This window comes from Silene latifolia, chromosome X, assembly GCF_048544455.1.
Source record: "Silene latifolia isolate original U9 population chromosome X, ASM4854445v1, whole genome shotgun sequence".
NCBI lineage: Eukaryota > Viridiplantae > Streptophyta > Magnoliopsida > Caryophyllales > Caryophyllaceae > Silene > Silene latifolia.
Window position 1 is genome coordinate 24717055 of NC_133537.1, and position 20844 is coordinate 24737898.

A 20844-nucleotide genomic window follows, 5' to 3' on the forward strand; every position below is an offset into this window, starting at 1 on the left:
AAAAACAAACGAATTAAACAGAAGACGAAGGAAGAAGAAGGAAAGCAGGAACTGCGGCAGCCTCTGGAAGAGGCGCAGCAGGTGTTGCGTCCCTTTGAAGAGGCGCAGCATTTGCAGCGTTCCTTCTCGACATCTGTCTCCCGTTAATCCGTAAAAAGGGTTTGAATAAAGGTTTTGTAAATCGGTTTTGAATATATTTTCGGCGTAAACCTTTGAATAACGATTACAAAAATAAAGTACAACAATAAAAGACGGGATTTACACCCTCAGACTTACATGTTCGATGAAACGCGATTAACTAAGTTAACGTTTAGTGATGCTCGACTCGAATGTACGACGAAAGTGCCCTCTAAGAGGAAATTAAACAAAGTTGATTAAGTTGATTGATGTGGACTAAGTAAAATTGGTCGGTCATGCAAAACGAGGCTGGTACTCAGAAAGATCCGAGCTTACGTGGTCGAAAGTTCAAGCACGTAGACGCTAAAAAGCAAGAGCGTGGTCTTAGAATGCAAAGGGAGAAGAGAAGGGCGGACACTCGCGTGAGAAATATGAGGAACGAAGGTCCCTATTTATACTAATCACGGAATTAGGGTTTAGGAAAGGAGAGAAAGATTCGGAAAAAACCGAGTTAGGTTAAACACGGAAACTTGGACAAAAAGAAAGCTTGGAGAAAAGGCGCATTAGATGCTACGTTCCTTGGAAGAGGCGCAGCACTTACTGCGTCCTTTCCCCAGCGGTTTCCTCCTGCGTAAGAAAGAGCGTTTGACAGTCTGTCGTATTTTAGGCATAACTTTCTCTACAAGACTCGGAATAAGGTGATTTCGGTGGCGTTGGAAAGCTAAAAGAAAGATCTAGAACTTTCTGAGAAATAGGCCTGACCAAAAAAGGTTGTTATCACCTCGTAAAATGGGCCTAAATGTCGGGTTATAATTTTAGCTAAATGAAATACACATTTTGTAATGTAAACTTTAAGTTTAGCCCAAAGAAATGACATGTGACTCAAAATGAGATATAATCCTAACATTTACGACATCCTAACCTTAGGTAGACAAGCACATTGCTTTGACTCGGGATTTGATGGTTTTAGGAAATGAAGACGGTTTTTGACCCGGACTCCAAATGTACTATAATTACTGCCAAAACGACCGTAATGACACCTAGATGGCAACTATGAGGTAGACACAAGTGTTTGAGCTATCACTTTATGATAAACTTATGAATTGTCATAAATCGTTCGATAAAACTAATTGGAACGAATTAATTACAAGATTAATAACAAGGATTAATAATGAATTAAATTAAATGGTTATATTTGACAAACTAATGATGGTGATAATAAATAACAGATAAAGATATACAAAAGATGAATTTCAGATACTTGATATTGATGAATTGAATATCTAAAAAATCCGAATTGATTTTAATGACGAAAACCCGCAAATATTAATTATAAGGGATTTAAGTCGGGAATTTAAAAGATGATAAATTATTAATGATTCATATGTTAAAATTATTATGTTAAAATTATCGTGTTAATGAAAGAAAAGACAAACAGACGAAAGAAAAACAAACGAATTAAACAGAAGACGAAGGAAGAAGAAGGAAAACAGGAACTGCGGCAGCCTCAGGAAGAGGCGCAGCAGGTGTTGCGTCCCTTTGAAGAGGCGCTGCAGTTGCGGCGTTCCTTCTCGACATCTGTCTCCCGTTAATCCGTAAAAAGTGTTTGAATAAAGGTTTTGTAAATTGGTTTTGAATATATTTTCGACATAAACCTTACAATAACGATTACAAAAACAAAGTACAATAATAAAAGACGGGATTTACACCCCCAGACTTACATGTTTGATGAAATGAGATTAACTAAGTTAACGTTTAGTGATGCTCGACTCGAATGTACGACAAAAGTGCCCTCTAAGAGGAAATTAAACAAAGTTGATTAAGTTGACTGATGTGGAGTTAGTCAAATTGGTCGGTCATGCAAAACGAGGTTGGTACTCAGAAAGATCCGAGCTTACGTAGTCGAAAGTTCAAGCACGTAGACGCCAAAAAGCAAGAGCGTGGTCTTAGAATGCAAAGGGAGAAGAGAAGGGCGGACACTCGCGTGAGAAATATGAAGAACGAAGGTCCCTATTTATACTAATCTTGGAATTAGGGTCTAGGAAAGGAGAGAAAGATCTGGAAACAAACGACTTAGGTTAAACACAGAAACTTGGACAAAAAGAAAGCCCGGAGAAAAGGCGCAGCAGGTGCTGCGTTCCTTGGATGAGGCGCAGCACTTACTGCGTCCTTTTCCCAACGGTTTCCTCCTACGTAAGAAAGATCGTTTGACAGTCTATCGTATTTTAGGCATAACTTTGTCTATAAGACTCGGAATAAGATGATTTTGGTGGCGTTGGAAATCTAAAAGGAAGATCTAGAACTTTCTGTGAAATATGCCTGACCAAAAAAAGTCGTTATCACCTCGTAAAATGGGCCTAAAAGTCGGGTTATCATTTTAGCTAAATGAAATACACATTTTGTAATGTAAACTTTAAGTTTAGCCCAAAGAAGTGACATGTGACTCAAAATGAGATATACTCCTAACATTTACGACATCCTAACCTTAGGTAGACAAGCACATTGCTTTGACTCGGGATTTTACGGTTTTAGGAAATGAAGACGGTTTTTGACCCCGACTCCAAATGTACTTTAATTACTGCCAAAACGACCGTAATGACACCTAGATGACAACTATGAGGTAGACACAAGTGTTTGAGCTATCACTTGATGATAAACTTACGAATTGTCATAAATCGTTCGATAAAACTAATTGGAACGAATTAATTACAAGATTAATAACAAGGATTAATAATGAATTAAATTAAATGGTTATTTTTGACAAACTAATGATGGTGATGATAAATTACAGATGAAGATATACAAAAGATGAATTTCAGATACTTGATATTGATGAATCGAATCTCTACAAAATCCGAATTGATTTTAATGACGAATACCCGCAAATATTAATTATAAGGGATTTAAGTCGGGAATTTAAAAGATGATAAATTATTAATGATTCATATGTTACAAATTATTATGTTAAAATTATCGTGTTAATGAAAGAAAAGAAAAACAAACGAAAGAAAAACAAACGAATTAAACAGAAGACGAAGGAAGAAGAAGGAAAGCTGGAACTGCGGCAGCCTCAGAAAGAGGCGCAGCAGGTGTTGCGTCCCTTTGAAGAGGCGCAGCAGTTGCTGCGTTCCTTCTCGACATCTGTTGTAACACCCCCATTTATTTAGGAGCCTTTAGCAAGACATTCTCAATAAATAGGACTGTTACCATCTCGGTTGCCCGAGGTAAATGATACAAATTAAAACAAACCAAAGTACTTTAATAACTTTAACTGAAATAATGGTTTTATTACATTACCAACCGATTAAATTTAAACCTTAACACTACAATATACTACGCAGCGGAAATTACATAAATAAAGTTGTATAAGTCAACTAAGTGATCTAGATAGCAACTATGGTCCAAGTCGAGCTCACATCCCAATGCTCCCAAGTCAGCTAATCTTTAGTACCTGTCAAATCTGCTCCCCATTATGGTTCATCACAGGTGTTCACGAATACACTGTCAACCACGAGATTGAGTAGGATAATAACACAACATTAAATATACAAACTAACAGATGTAAACACGTGGAATAAATACCACTACCAATTCCCATCATAACCACACTAGTCGTCCCGGTCCGTGACCGAGGCTCCACCACAACGTCGTCCCGCCAACTCCTGGCCTGGGGATAAACACAAATGACGTCCCAGTCCGAGACTGAGGATAATCTCATAACTCATTGTCGTCCCAGTCCGAGACTGAGGATAATCAATAAAATAACATGCCAATATAAATATTGTCATCCAATAAAAAAAACATCCAACTATAATTGAGTAATAATAATTACGCATCCATTCAATTCCACAAAACAAAACGAGTTGAGTAGTTATCCTACCTTTTAGCAAATCCGCGCACACAAGCCAATTAGTAACAATCTTCTACACAGCCGAAATCTTATTAACTAGTGAAGACACTTGAGATTGTGAAGGTGATTAAGACGGGGGCGCACAACGCGAGAGATCTCAGCTGTCTCGGTCTGGTCGTTCTCTTGTCCTCGCCGTTCGCGGCTTCACTCTCTCTGTCTCTATTTTCTTTTCTTTGTTTTTGGGTATGACTACAATACGGAAAGAAGGGAGTTTTTTTTTATATATATATGTATGTTGCTAGGTTATAGTAATAATAATATTTAATTAGTGTTGGCCAAGGTAGTTAATATTATAATAGTAATATCAAGATAATTAATTAATATTATTTTTACCTTTACTCTTATGAGTATTGTTACCATTATTATTCCGTCTCACTGCTATACAACTGCATAGTACCATTTTATTATTTAACCCGATACTATTCCCGAGTAATAATTTTATTAAGATATTTTCTAAAATAATTATTAATTAAGCTATCAAAGTACGGGGTATTACACCTGTCTCCCGTTAATCCGTAAAAAGGGTTTGTATAAAGGTTTTGTAAATCAGTTTTGAATATATTTTCGACGTAACCCTTAGAATAACGATTACAAAAACAAAGTACAATAATAATAGACGGGATTTACACCATCAGACTTACATGTTTGATGAAACGAGATTAACTAAGTTAACGTTTAGTGATGCTCGACTCGAATGTACGACGAAAGTGCCCTCTAAGAGAAAATTAAACAAAGTTGATTAAGTTGATTGATGTGGAGTTAGTCAAATTGGTCGGTCATGCAAAACGAGGCTGGTACTTAGAAAGATCTGAGCTTACGTGGTCGAAAGTTCAAGCACGTAGACGTCAAAAAGCAAGAGCGTGGTCTTAGAATGCAAAGGGAGAAGAGAAGGGCGGACACTCGCGTGAGAAATATGAGGAACGAAGGTCCCTATTTATACTAATCACGGAATTAGGGTTTAGGAAAGGAGAGAAAGATCCGGAAACAACCGACTTAGGTTAAACATGGAAACTTGTACAAAAAGAAATCCTGGAGAAAAGGCGCAGCAGGTGCGGCGTTCCTTGTAAGAGGCGCAACACTTACTGCGTCCTTTCCCCAGCGGTTTCCTCCTGCGTAAGAAAGAGCGTTTGACAGCCTGTCGTGTTTTAGGCATAACTTTCTCTAAAAGACTCGGAATAAGGTGATTTCGGTGGCGTTGGAAAGATAAACGAAAGATCTAGAACTTTATGTAAAATAGGCCTGACCAAAAAATGTCGTTATCACCTCGTAAAACGGGCCTAAAGGTCGGGTTATCATTTTAGCTAAATGAAATACACATTTTGTAATGTAAACTTTAAGTTTAGCCAAAAGAAGTGACATGTGACTCAAAATGAGATATATTCCTAACATTTACGACATCCTAACCTTAGGTAGACAAGCACATTGCTTTGACTCGGGATTTGACGGTTTTAGGAAATGAAGACGGTTTTTGACCCGGACTTCAAATGTACTTTAATTACTGCCAAAACGACCGTAATGACACCTAGATGACAACTATGAGGTAGACACAAGTGTTTGAGCTATCACTTGACGATAAACTTACGAATTGTCATAAATTGTTCCGTATACCAAACATGCGACCCAATCATCAGTTACTGAATAATCAAAGTAAGACAAATACAAAACGCAATCAGTTGATCATCCTCCACCTCCGGTCTCCCGATCTCACACAGTAACCGACTACACACCGAAGGGTGTAGCCCTGCCAGATTACCCATCGCAACAGGTAATTCTCGCCGCCAGTGGGGGACCGCAGCCAATCCCTACCTAAGCCCCGCTCATCAACGAGCGATATCCTGTCCCTTAATGTGCACATTCCCTCCCGTGGCGGGTTCCATGGAGGGCGAACTAGAGTGTGAAGCCACTCCCGCAAGTGACTCCACTCAACAACCATCACCACAACCACACCAACACCACGCTCCAACAATGATCAGCAGACAAACAATCGTACACAATACAACATAATCTCAAATCAATTATACAGGAACTGAGTAGGAAAACCCTACCTTTTCGCAACCCGCTACACTGCAATCAATCATACAAATGCATAACGAATACCACATCGTCACCTACAACAATGATAATCAACAATCAACACACATATGATGACCAAACCCTAAACCCCCAAATTAACCCAAAACCATAATTAGGGCCAAACCCTAAAAGACAACCTATTAACTGATTAAAAAGAACTAGAGACTTACCAAAGAAATCGAGACAAGAGACGGAAGTGTAGACTTGCGATCGATCAATTAGCCTTGAGAGTGATTTGGGTGATTAGAGAGGTATGAGCGTCGTTGACTTTTTGTAAAATGATTTAGAAACCGTAAAAATGTAATTTATAATAATCCCTAATAACCTTAACCAAACCGCGGAAATAAACCCGTCAGACCGGATACTCGGTCGAGTATAGAGTATACTCGGCCGAGTATCCTCTACTCAGTCGAGTATTCCCATACTCGGCCGAGTATTCCTGGGCAGTAAACTGTCCAGAAACACACGACACACTTACTCGGCCGAGTAAGCCATATTCGGCCGAGTAACCCACTTCGAAAACCGTAGTATTACAGCGTCGCCATAATCTTCAGGTTGTAATCTTCGATTGACCAGAGGGCTATACTTTGACTTTTGCCTTATCCAAGCCTCAGTCAAAGTGGGGACTCTGTAGACACCTCGTTTCTGCACCTCCCGCCAAACACCCAGTCATGATTGGGCCGCATGTTTAGCATATGTCGCAATTTAATGACGTTTTGTAAATTGGTTAATAAAAGGTAACTCATACACTTTTGTCTACCCTTTGGTTGTCATCTAGGTGTCATTACGGTTATTTTGGCAGTAATTAGAGTACATTTGGAGTTCGGGTAAAAAACCGTCTTCATTTCCTAAAACCGTCTAATCCCGAGTCAAAAAGCAATGTGCTTGTCTACCTAAGGATAAGATGTTATAAAATGTTATGAGTATATCTCTTTTTGAGTCCCATGCCACTTCTTTGGGCTAAACTTAAACTTTACATTAAAAAATGTGGATTTCATTTAGCTAAAATGACAACCCGACATTTAGGTCCGTTTTATGAGGTGATAACGACTTTTTTTGGGTCTGGCCTATTTCACAAAAATTTCTAGATCTTTCTCTTAGCTTTCCAACGCCACCGAAATCACCTTAATCCGAGTCTTGTAGATAAGGTTATGCTTAAAATACGACAGACTGTCAAACGCGTTTTCTTGCGCAGAAGAATACTACCCGAGAAAGGACGCAGTAAGTGCTGCGCCTCTTCTAAGGGTCGCAACACCTGCTGCGCCTTTTCTCAAGGCTTTCTTTTTGTCCAAGTTTCCGTGTTTCAACCTAAGCCGGTTGTTTCCGGATATTTCCTTCTATATCCCTTTCCTAAACCCTACCCCTCGTGATTAGTATAAATAGAGACCTTCGCCTCACATATTTTTCACGCGAGTGTCCACCCTTCTCTTCGCCCTTTGCATTCTAAAACCGTGCTCTTACTTTTCGACGCCTACATGCTTGATCAATCGACCACGTAAGCTCAGATCATTCTGAGTACCAGTCACGTTTGCATGACCGACCAATTTGACCACTACACAATCAATTAATCAATCTTTTAAATTCCTTTTTCAAGGGCACTTTCATATTTGCATAGATCGAGTCGAGTTACCACTAAAAATCGATTTAGTTAAATCTCGCGACGCTAACATGTAAGTCTGAAGGTGTAAAATCCCATTTTATTTATTGTACTTTTTATTCTGTATCAATTAATGTAGATTTCTATCAAAAGCACGTTCAAAAACCGATTTAAAATCCATCTTTTAAAACCGTATTTATAAAACAACGGATGTCAGACGTCGAGAAGAAACGCAGCAGCAGCTGCGCCTCTTCGAAGGGTCGCAGCATTTGCTGCACGTCTTTCAGAGGCTGCTTGTTGCTTCTGCTCTTCTTCTTCTTTCTCGACTTCCTGCAATTTTCCCTTTTCTTATTTCTTTCTTTTTTCTTTCGTTCTTTTTTGTTATTTTCCGTATATGAATCATGTTTTAACATTTTCTTTTTAATTACAATGCTTAATTCGTCCTTAATCCCGAGTAATTAAATATTTGTGGGTTTTCGCCATTTTAATTCAAATCAATTCTTCGGGGATTCGACTTGTTCATGTCGAGGTTCTGAAATCTTAATTTGATATATAAAGTTTCTTACAAGGTTTCTTATTTGTCCAGTTTTTGTTAATTTAACCTAAAGTTTCATCCTTTTTTGTATTTCCGACACAAGTTAATCATTAATCATGTAAACCGCTGTAATTTCTCGTTTTTAATTCGTTTTATGACTTGCCCAGATGCATATAATTGGTTAAAACACTTCAATTCGAGTCTAATATCGATAATCGATCCTAAATCTACCAATGAACGATAACAATGTTGCGGTTCTGACTTCACAGCCAGAGCCCAGCTCTAGAACAGACGCAGTGGGTGCTGCGCCTCTTCCAGAGGACGCAGCAGATGTTGCGCCTGTTCTGGGTTGGTCTCTGTCTCTGAACTCTTTCTCGCTTTGACGTAGCTTATAATTACGGTTTAAATCAACTATTATTCGTATTATCACTTCTAATCTGACGTATTTTCATATTTTTAAATTCTAATTTTATTTTCCTTTTATTTTCTTCTTTAAAATCCCGTTTCTGAGCGTGCTTTTGACGTAGATCAAATAAAGCCTTGTAATCTTTTGTAATTTTTATTATTGTAAATCATTTATCATAATTATTGTTGTATGTTATTCACATGTAATTGAATCTAACATTTACTTCGACCAAATTGTTTGCTAAAACACGTGTTAACCGACGTAGTCTAATTTCACATGCTAGGATTAATCTATGTTTGTTGCATTGCATGCATTACATCGACGACATATCAAATATGAACAACTTCCATAATCATTAGTAGAGACCGCTATCGAGGCGGGCGGGATTAGGTGTTCAAATTAAAGAGCTTCCTAATACGTACCCTTACCCCTTACTCCAGTTACCTCTGGACATCCGTGTCCATTGGCATCTCGAGAGTCATTCTAGACATGGAATGCTAAGGGTAACGAGTTCTTAGTGTTCATGTCATTACTTTGTGTCTTGACATGACACGAGGTATTCAAACGATTTCCAATTTTTCCACAATAAATTGGTGGCGACTCTACAAATGTAGACTTATTCAACCTTTCACCGGTTTCAATGCCTCACCAATCGGTAACGGCCCATGACGTGCTTTGGCAAACCAAGGTTCCGTGGGAGAAGTACCGCCGCCTCGAAATCAACGTGCGGGTGCGTGCGGCGCAAGTGGCCCATGTCCCCAATTGGTAGACTAAAACTAAAGACAATTTCGGTCCATTTCGCATTTTGCAACCCACTAAAAAAGGTAACGTCTTCGATTGTATAAATTAAAAGTCTTGATCGCATAAATTACAAGTTTTTATTACAAATTTAAAAACTAGTCTAAAAACTGTATAAACTAAACATAAAGTTTTCTTTTTATATATATATATATATATATATATATATATATATATATATATATATATATATATATATATATATAAGTTTTAAAATTCGGATCAGATTCGGATATCCGGTTTTAAGAAAATCATAATCCACATCTGATCCAGTTTATTCGGAAAAAACCGGATCGGATATCCAATTTAAATGGTATCCATATATTCGGATTTTTTTATTCAGATTTCGGATCGGATTCGGAAAAAAAATCGGATCGGATATTTTTTGCTTAGCCCTAGATTTATTATAGAACATGTCTAAAAACTCCCAAATTCTACCCTTTCAAACAATAAGCCATTCATCTACTCTACTTGGTTTATTAACTTTTAATTGGTCTATTAACTTTTAATTGCATTGATACAATAATATTAAAAGGCTAGATTGAGTAGTTTTTTAACGCTATGTGGCTTTCATATAGAACATGTCTAAAAACTCCCAAATTCTACCCTTTTAAACAATAAACCATTCATCTACTCTACTTGGTCTATTAACTTTTAATTTCATTGATAATTGATCATAAATTCCATTAAAGGCCCGAAATGAAGATTTTTTTTTTTTTAGTCTTTTCTAACTTTTGGGTTTTCTAATCCCATCAATCTATCTTCATATATATATATATATATATATATATATATATATATATATATATATATATATATATATATATATATATATATATATATATATATATATATATAACTATTGATGTACAAATTTCTACTCTACTCACGTTTCAATCACAGTTCATGTGTTGATTGCCCCTCACTTTGTTGAAACGATATGATGTACCAATAAATCATAGAGTTATATTTTCAATTTATGAACCCCAATCATTTTTCTTTTATCCACCATATTCTAGGAGGAATTTTATCTATTTTGTGTTTGTAGGTTTTGAAATTTGTGAATTACAAATGATACATAATTAGAATCTTAGAAGACAATGGTATTCAAGTAATCAAGTCTTATATTTTGAAGAGCATAATAATTTTGGGGATTCAGAGTGGGCTTGTGGATATTCAATATTCAAGCTATTTATTTCTATAGTTTAACATGGAAATTTTGTGGAGATGATAGAGTAGATTTATTTTATAAGTGTTGTTCAAGTTGCTCTTTAACAATTTTAATTCGGTGATGTATTGGTAAAAATATTATTGGTGTTGTGAAATGTAAGTTTTGTCATAACATTTCTGATCGTGTGTTTTATCTTATTTTCGAAATTGTTGATAAAACTTTTAATGTCTTATTAGGGATGCTCCATTTTCTGAGATTATTTATTTCAGAGTCTAATGATATCGTGTGATCTAATTATGTACAATACACTATTTTCAAGTGAATTTTGCCTTGCACTAAGTTCTTTAATTTTTTAAATATAGCGTCCGCTATTATTTTTTCGTTGTATTAGCTAAACCTTTGCGTATACTCCATATTATTTGAGAAATGCAACTCGCATGTTTTAAGTTACCTACCCTTTTTTTTACTAGGCAAAGACTTTGACTAGACATGATACTATATCGAAGTCTAATACTCAACAAGAGTAATCCTAGAGATAACTTAAAAAGATTGACCCTTTTGAATAATTTAAAGTCACTCCCTTCCTAATTTCCTATATATGACGATCTTGTACAAAATTTGTGCAAAACTACTTACCATTTTACTATAATTCTCCCACTAAAAAAGTTACAAATAATGACCATGATTTTTTTAGGGAATATACCACTTTAATTTTGATTTTACGTAAAATCATTTACAAAAGACTAACTAACTTCATACAACCCTCAAAATCTGAAAGAGGTGAATCAAGTTGATTGGGCTATGTTTTAATAAAGTTAAACCACTAAAAAACATTGCCAAATAAATATCAAAGATCCCGTGAATTTCACGAGACACAAAACTAATTGATAATAAAAATATTTTTCATTGTTAGTAAGATTGATCTGTTATCTAAGATAAAAAATTGAATGCACAGCATATTTTGTACAAGTCTTTAACTTCGCCGTCATGATAAATCACGACAGTTAAAAAATTACAATTAGGTATCAAAGAGACTAAGCTTCTTTCTTCTTTTTTTATTTATTTATTAGAAAACGTTGCCTAAAACATTAAATGTTATTGCACTTCATGCACTTTTGAATTTTGATTGATGTATCATCTAAATTTGTGTGATACTTTTGGTGGTTTGAAACTGTTGTTGTCACTTTTTTAGTACAGTTAGTTTACTGTAGATCCTTATTTCTATTAGGGTCATATAATCAACTTCATCTTCTTCGTATTACCTGAAACCATGGAATCTGAGAGATCGGTTTATAACTAGTGATTTTCTTTGCGTGACTCATTTTGTATTAAATTATTTCTTGTAATAATGTTAGTGGTCTATTTTTATTTGAAATTCTTGTTTTGCTAGAAGTCTAGAATTATCAATCATTGTTTTTCTATAGTTTTTTATGCTTAAATTGATGTTTATTGCGAACTAGAGATTTAACACTATAACTGTAACTTGAATCATTATGGGCTCTAATTTCAGCCATTTATTATTTTAACTGCGTATTTAGAAAAACAACATTCTATGACATATGCCGACTTCTTCCTGAGGACATTGTAGATGTTTTTACTTTCAAGATGACCCTCTTGTTCTATGCTCGTTGAGTGTTTTCTGTAACTGTGGTTTAAAAGGGGTGCGCAAAACTTAGACCCGGATAATCCGGTATGCGTTGCTATAGTTGATGGGGTGAATAGAGAAGGTAACATGACTACTTCTTTTCTGATTAACAAATCTAATATTTACAATATTGGATATTGTTTTGAAAATGATATCAGATATAGTGGTGATTGAACTGTGTTGAATGACGTACTCTATCGTCACGCTTTCTATTTGTAAAAACGCAAAATTTGATATATTGTATCTTGAAACGAAGCCTTCAAAAATGTGATATTCTATTCTATTTATTACCATCTAAGGAAGTCATCGAGTTGAGAAGCTGCAGAATTTCTTAGGGATTCTCACCCGGTAATAAAGCATTGGAAATCCAAAAAAAATGGTTTACAATGGGGATTTTATGTTTAGCTGTCATAAGAAAAAAGGTGATTGCAAATTATTTGGAATCATTGAAATCGGAGTTGAAGTCTCGGGTTCTAATTGATAATTTTGAATACTGGAAAATTTATTTGAATTATATAAGAAAATGAAACAAGCGGGAAAAACAAGAAAAAAACAATTGCTAAGGAATAAAATAATATAATCATTTGGCCACTGCAGCCCCCGAAGGGGGTGACTTATATGGTCCATGTGGTGGTGCAGGAATGCAGGGGCCAGAGGGGGGGGGGGGGGGGGGAGAGGGGGCTCAACTCCTCGTCATCAAAAAAAAATCAAAAAAAAAATCAAAGTATTAAAACAGATTCAATTTTCTATTACTTACAAATAATTAACAATTAGAAAATTGTTCACACTATTCTTTTGTAATTTATGCTCAAGACATAACACAAAAAGGTCGTGTGATAGGAAAATTTGGACACAAAAGGAGTTAGACAAAAATTGAGATCATAAATTAGAGCGGCTAATAGGTGATGGATACATGAAAATATCACTGCTCTTTTTGACTTTCAAATCATTCGAGACTTTATGTCAAGGGCCAACTTACCCTGTGACCAAATCACTTGCGCTACGAATTAGGCTATAGTCATGGTAATAATCATTTTTACCACGAGTTATGTCACACCCATGGCAAAAATGTATTTAGCCGCGAATTTGTTCCGTGGCAAATGTTTTTTTAGCCACGACTTACATCACTTTCATGGTAAAATATCTGCTTAGCCACAAACTAACGAATAAAAGGGCAATTAAAGAAGAAAAGTAGATTCAACTTCACCACAACCTGAGTTCAGGCTAAGATCTTTTCAAGCATAAATCAAGATATGTTCCAGTTAGGACAAACGTAAAATATGCGTGTCAAAAATAAGAAGCTTAATGAGATTTAAGCAAATATAAATAAGATGAAAATAAATTTAAAATAGAATTTTGAAAATATTTTCTTTATCTTAAGAAATATTTGCCATTCTTTTATTTAGTTTTAACGTAAGATTCATGTGTCACTCTTGTGGTTTGACATTTTGCACGTAATACCCTTTTTTAAGCGAAACTTTCAGTGGACATACGAGTGCAATTTGTAATTTATAAGGAGTACCACGTGAAATTTTACCTAGTTTTAATAATAATTTTGAAATTTAATAAAATCATATACGAGTTTAATAAGAATATTTCCATAGTTTTAATAAGAATTTTTCTCGTAGTTTTAATAAGAATTTTGAAACTTTAGTAAAATTTTATTTGAAAGATGTTTAAAGAAAAACTTGAATTTGAGATAAAATTTAACTTGATGAAAATAGAATTTTGGTGAATTTTTTTGGGGAAAAAAAAAATAGGTTAAAAAAATTGATTAAATAAAATAAGGACACCAAAAGTTGAAAGTAAAAAATGATCTTATTCATTCAAGAGATAAAATAAAAAAACATACAAAAAAATGAAATCAATACGAGAAATCTTTGTTTATTGAAAGTGCTGTCATAACAGCGAAAATAAATAGACTATAATAATTAAAACTACGACTTGTAAATAAAGTGAAAAATTTAAGGAAAGAAACAAACAAGAATAATAAAAAATAATATATAAAAATATGAATAATCCCAACTATGGACAATATTCTTAAAATAATCCCAACTTTATTTAATTGAATAAACCCAACCACTATTCCTATCTTCTTGTAATAGACTCAGTTAACCGATTACCTATTAATCGGTCATTGTTTTTAAAGTCACCATGCCTTCATCACCATAAACATTTACCACCATTAACATAAAAATTACCAACCATAAATCTAACAACCTATCAACACCATCATGGCTAAACTCAACGATCACCACTAGCGGCCACAATCCGCCAGACTTACCACCAGCCACAAGGCCCATAGGCCACAACCACCATTACAACCATCAATCTCAACCGTAGCCTACTGGCCTCAAACGTCAGCCACAACCACCATTATTACCACTAGCATCAACCATCTCCCTCCATCACCTCTAACCTAAAGAAAGGTCAATCAATCGTAAAAGGAGATTCCTTCCAAACCCTAATTTCTTCCGATATAATCCCCAATTCTCTCTCCCCTTACTTTTTCAGGCGAGTATATGGCAGTAGATTCGATAGTTTCGTCTGGGCCCCGTTGATCTGACACTTTCTAAGCCGTGGAGAGGGTTGATAGATAGTTTTAAAACTGGGTACTTGTACTGGAATTCGTTCTCACATGGGCACTCCTCGTCGAGGCCGTCATCTGGTTAGGTTAGTTCTCGGGAGATAAGTGAGGGCTTTCCGTTTTAAATTTATAATTAATGTCAAATTATTTGTGAGAAAAGTGATAAGAAGAGGAGGTGAAAATGTGAGTTTTAATTTAGGTTATTAGGAAAATGAGGGAGGGGTTTTAATGGAGTTGTAAATTTTGGGAAGATGATAGAGGGTGGTGTTTTAATAATGGAGATGTAGATTTGGGGAAAATGATGAAGGGAGGTGTTTTATTGGAGAAGGTAGATTTGGGGAAGATGGTGGAAGGCGTTTATCGGAGAATCTAAGAAGACGAAGTAAGATGGTGGTTGTTTTAATGGTGAAAGGCGAGTTTGGGTGGAATGTAGAAGATATACGGAATATTAATTTTCCTTTTTAAAAATAGCATGCCACATCACCTTTCACCTGTTATAATAGGTTATAAAATATCCGAGTATATTATGAGAGGAGAGGGTTTAATTTGAAATTAAGTGAAGTTTGGATTATTTTGAGAAGATCTCGTATAATTTGGATTATTCCCATTAATTTTTCTTTGTAAAATAGAAAGTAAAATAAGAATATCGATAATTAAATAAACTAATAAAAAATTGAAAAAAACGCGATTAAAATTATTTTTTGGGGGAAATGGGCTTGTTAACTCCAGCAAAAATTGACTTCAAAACCATTAGTCGGAAGTCCAACATGAAAATTTGTACTAATGAAGGAAAGTGTCAATTATATAATTAGTCGGGACTCGGGAGGCCAACATGAAAACTCCTGGACTTTGTTGATATAGTAAAGGTAATTTTTTGGGAAAAAATATTTTAGAATGATTCAAAGTGTTAATTATATCAACAAAGTTCAAAAAAAGTTTCATATAAAGTACAACTTAACTGTATATAAGGGATCTCAATCTCTCAAATAAAACACAATTACAATACTAAGTACGAATCTAAACTACAATGAATCGGGTCTACAGTTGTAAGTAGAACGCTCGCTAGCTCTTCGTCAAAACCCCAAGTAAGCACCAACTTGAAACATGTTTATTCATTAAAAATGAATGTCATAGTGAGTAGGGACTTAAGAGTAGCTCGAGGTTCTCCCAGCCATATTACATCATAATCAAGTAATGAAGTAAGAAACAAGTGAACAACGTAACATGTGAATCATGTGAGAACAATAAACAAAGGATAATCAGTAAAAGACAAGAATAAGTCATTACATGCTAATATATTAACTAATGCAACATACGATCACAATTGATAAGACAACCTTAACCAATATCAACATCATACATTCATGCGACATGGATAACAATAGGACGACAACATAATACGTAAACCATCATACGCAAGTCACGTTAGTACAAAGAGAAATAAGAGTATAGTCATCATCAAGATAAATCAAGGTCAACTCTCACCAACCTTATCGATACTAGGAGGCTTGCATCTCAACCCTAGTACTCAATAAGACCAAACGACATCGAGATAAGCTAGATAAAAGCATATTAAGTCAAATGCTAATCCTTGGGATACCGTTTTCAAATGCGACACGGTAACATTCAGAGTCTAAACTTGGCATAAGGCTCAAAAGTGACTCACATTACACACACAAACCACGACATAACACTGTACTCACGGTAAACGATATGTACAAAGCAGGCGAGAATAAACAAGGCAAGACTCAACCTAATGGTAGGACGACGATCACATAATACGGTCCTCGTCTAAAACTAGCGACTGACTCTTGGGATAAACATACCTCGATTTGAAAAAAACGATAAATGTATCGCATCCGAGACCCCAATGTGGCATATACAGTCGTACCAGGTCAAGAAACCTAAATCCGGAATGTAACACATAAAACCGAACCAGGAGTCTAAAAGAAGGCAGAAGTAACCTTAATCCGGAACGTGACACACACAGCTGTACCAGGGGTCCGAATAGGTGTTTTGCCCGATCGGGTGGAATTTCACCCGACAACTTTTGCGGGTCCAAAACATTTTAAAAAAAAAAAGATTCATCAAATTATGGTTTTGAAGCTCATTTCATACAACAAGTAGGGTTGAACAAAAAGTGGTCCGGACCGGCAAACCGGACCGGCCGGTCCGGTTCAATGCAGACCGGATAAATATCGGTCTGCTCTCTGGGTCCCAAAAAATATGGTGACCGGTCTCCGTTCCACATTAAAAAATAACACTTTATTTACCTTACAAAGTAGTATCGGTCCGGTCCAAACCCGGAAAAAACCGGACCTAAAGGGTTCCAGTGTAATACCCCATAGTTTATAAGACCTATACTCGGCCGAGTAAACCGAGTATTCGACCGAGTGAGACCTGTAACTCTGTGAAACATTCTGCTGTTGAGTCACTCGACCAAGTGACCTGTCGTTGTCCTAAGAATCGCGTGTAAGCATTAGGTGGACCTTATCTCTTTTAAACATCTATTTTCATATTTTGGCCTTCATTTCACTCTATATCTTATCCACATATCCCTCTCTAAACCCCACAAAATACTCCATACCTTATCTACAAGATCTAGCTCATACCTTTGAGGATTTGTCTTCCAATCCTTGTTCTTGGTCATTTGGTTACATTTGTAAGTACACTCTTACTCTTTCTCCCTTATTCTCAATATTACGGTTTTGACTAATCAAGTGGGGGGATAATTAAGGGGGTTAATTAGTATTGTTAGTTGTTGTAGTAATTGGTTGTGATAGTTATTATGTAATTTATGTAGGATGAGATGGTTTTATGAGATGGATACTTGGTGGGTTCGAGTAGCTTATGGAGTATGCTAAAAGGTGGGTTAATCCTACTCGGTTTCAATAAGTATAAATGGTTACATGTGTCATTATTGTGTTGTTATTGCATTATACCATGAATGTTGTGGATGTTTGATGTTAGTATCGTAGTATTGTGAGATTTTCTTATAACATGATAATGAGTCATTAGTGTTGGTTACATAATATCATTGGATTTGCATTATAACATGTGGTTGTGTTATATATGGGTATGTGGCATGATTGACATTCATGATATATGAGAAAGAGGCACAAATGGGTAAGAGTCATGCATATTCAATGCGAAATGGACATATTGACATATTGTGATGCATATTGTGATATATGTGGTTGTTGGTAAAATTGTGGTGGTGATACTTGTTGTTGAGGAGACGTAAGGCGGTTGGGAGACCGTCTTACGCTTGAGTCACCTCTTGGAGCTTCCCACTCAGAGAGGAATATGCACATTAATGACTTGAATACGGAGGGACTTGTGTGGTTGAGGCACGACGTCTGGCAGGGGATCCGAGTCGCTCTCGGGCCCTGTACCACGGACGTATTCCGAGTACCTATTTGTGTGATGTGGTGTGGTGGCCATTAGTTCTCCTAGTCCAACATAGATATACAACTAATCTATAAACTATAGCCTTATAATCTTTGAAACCCTTATTTTGTCAAATAGAAATCGTCACTTTCATCTTTGCATCTTCTTGTTTGGCTACCCATAAATATGCACATCTCAATCACAAATCCTCCGTCTTTTCTATCCTTTAGCTTCACTATGTTTTGCACACTTCATTGTTCCTCCTCTAATCCTATCATATCCCGTCAAATCAATCGTCAAAGCTTCAACAATTTGGTTTCCATCTAACGTACCTTAGTTTGGCATGTGAGCCCACTATCTTCTATTTTAAATTCAGATTTTCGAGTTGGTATTTCTTGGACAGGAGTTATTACTTGGGGCAAATTCTTAATAAAAGGTAACACGATTCTACCGATCCTATTATTCTTACTATTGTTTAGGGTTGTATGCTTATGTGTTGTTTATACGTGCTACATGTACTTGAATTAATTCTTGACTGTGAACAGTGGCGGATCCAGAAAATAATTTTTGCAGGGTCCCTTTATAATTTATTATGAGCATTCCAAAAAATAAATCATTAAAAAAAATATATTTCACAAAATAAAATAAAATACATACTCCGAATCCGATAATATTTTTAAACAAAGTGTCCCCTTCGGGATTTCATGTTCTGAAAACGATACATAATATCTTCAGTAGAAACTGACGTAAACAAATCTCTTTCAACATATGTGACTAAGCAATCACTCAAAAATTCATCGCTCATTCGATTACGTAACTTCGTATTGATATACTTCATAGCTGAAAAGACTCTTTCCACGGTAGCTGTAGCAACTGGCAAGATCAATGCTAGCTTTAACAACAAATATACATGTGGATATTTGACATTCTTTCTTGTCTCAACCATCACCTGAGCTAGATCCGTGAGTCCTTTGAGTCCTACAAAAGCATTGTGACATTGAACATCCACAATATAATTTTTGAGTTCTCTGGAGAGTACTCTCACATGTACTGCATCAAAGTCATACGGGTAAAAGTCGGCCATTTTCACTAACTTTGAATGATTGAAGGCACGAAATCCATCTCTAGGACTCAAACAAGCAACACAAAGAAGTAGCTCAGTGTTCACTACATCAAACCGACTGTTAAGCTCTTGAAGTTGCAAATCAATAACTGCACAAAAAACATCTACACGATAATGGTGTAAATTAATCAATTGTGGAGCATTTTGTAACGCCCCGAAAAACAAGCAGACAGCTCAAAATAGCTCTTTTTATATTAGCAATAAACAGCAGCATAATATAGGGCGTCACCGCCGTATTTCCCCTTCGGAAAATACAAGGCTTATTACAATAAAATAAATACACTTGTAAAATTAAGACTAAAAACTCTATACCTATGCATCTTATATGTCTTATCTTCTACGTGAAAATCCTCACACTTGACCTTCCCGGATACTTGTACTTGAAAAAGAGTGAGAGTAACGAAATCAGCCAACCACAGGCTGAGTATGACTCCAGTTCCCTCCACCGGCCTTATGAGATGTCCTTTATTCAGTCAGAATTCTCCTTATTACCATATATCACCCAATACAATAACTTACCAGAATACAGTATTCCCTGTCAGGGACCAACCCGGTATCCCACAAACATTTTATGACCACTACTACAAAACCTGTTATGCACATCGGACTTTTTTGTATATGGACATCGGATACACACCCGATGTAGAGTTTGGTCATGTCCATTATGGAGTAATGCACATCGGATTTTAAACCGATGTCCATTAAAATTTGCACAACGGATTTCTCTATATATCTGATGTCCATATGACATATAGACATCACCTTTTGGAAGTCGATGTCCATTCTTTGCCATAGGCATCGAGATATCTAAATAGTCCGATATCTATTGTAAAATATAGACATCGGTTTTTTATAAAAATCCGATGTTTATAATTATTAATTTTTATAAAATATATATATATATATATATATATATATATATATATATATATATATATAGAGAGAGAGAGAGAGAGAGAGGCGGGATCCGGTGAGGACGGCTAAATATTTGAGGATTGAGGATTGCAATACAATATCACGGGTTCTTCAATACAATATAACGAAAAAAATCAGACTTGTCCAAAAGAAAAAAAATTTTATAAAAAAAAAAAAATTTCTTTTTTTTTCTTTTTGCGCAGCTATTTTTTTCGTGTGATATTGTTTCGAACAACCTGTGATATTGTAATGAATATCACGAAAAAAATCAGACTTGTCAAAAAAAAAAAATTTATAAAAAAAAAAAAAAAAAATTTTTTGCGCACCTATTTTTTTCGTGTGATATTGTTTCGAACAACCTGTGATATTGTATTGAATATCACGAAAAAAATCAGACTTGTCCAAAAAAAAAAATTATAAAAAAAAAGAATTTTTTTTTTTTTGCGCAGCTATTTTTTTCGTGTGATGTTGTTTCGAACAACATGTGATATTGTATTGAATATCACGAAAAAAATCAGACTTGTCCAAAAAACAAAAAAATTTTATAAAAAAAAAAGATTTTTTTTTTTTTTGCGCA

General features: G+C 35.5%; 1 protein-coding gene across 1 annotated transcript; it reads right to left on the reverse strand.

The window, feature by feature from the left end:
* Nucleotides 1–18905: 18905 nt before the first annotated feature.
* On the reverse strand, nt 18906–19566 carry LOC141617061 (uncharacterized). The gene is made up of 2 exons (XM_074434231.1): nt 19524–19566; nt 18906–19441 (listed from the first exon to the last, which is right to left on the reverse strand). Exons 1-2 carry the CDS (start codon nt 19564–19566, stop codon nt 18906–18908), a joined length of 579 nt encoding a protein of 192 aa, XP_074290332.1.
* Nucleotides 19567–20844: the final 1278 nt, after the last annotated feature.

What these genes read in the sequence shown, in the direction of transcription:
- LOC141617061 (XM_074434231.1), bottom strand. Translation starts at nt 19,566, where the DNA reads ATGCTGCTGTTTATTGCTAATATAAAAAGAGCTATTTTGAGCT. An exon ending in AAAAAGAGCTATTTTGAGCT is followed by an intron (nt 19,442 to 19,523) that starts GTCTGCTTGTTT and finishes TTTTTTGTGCAG; the next exon opens with TTATTGATTTGCAACTTCAA.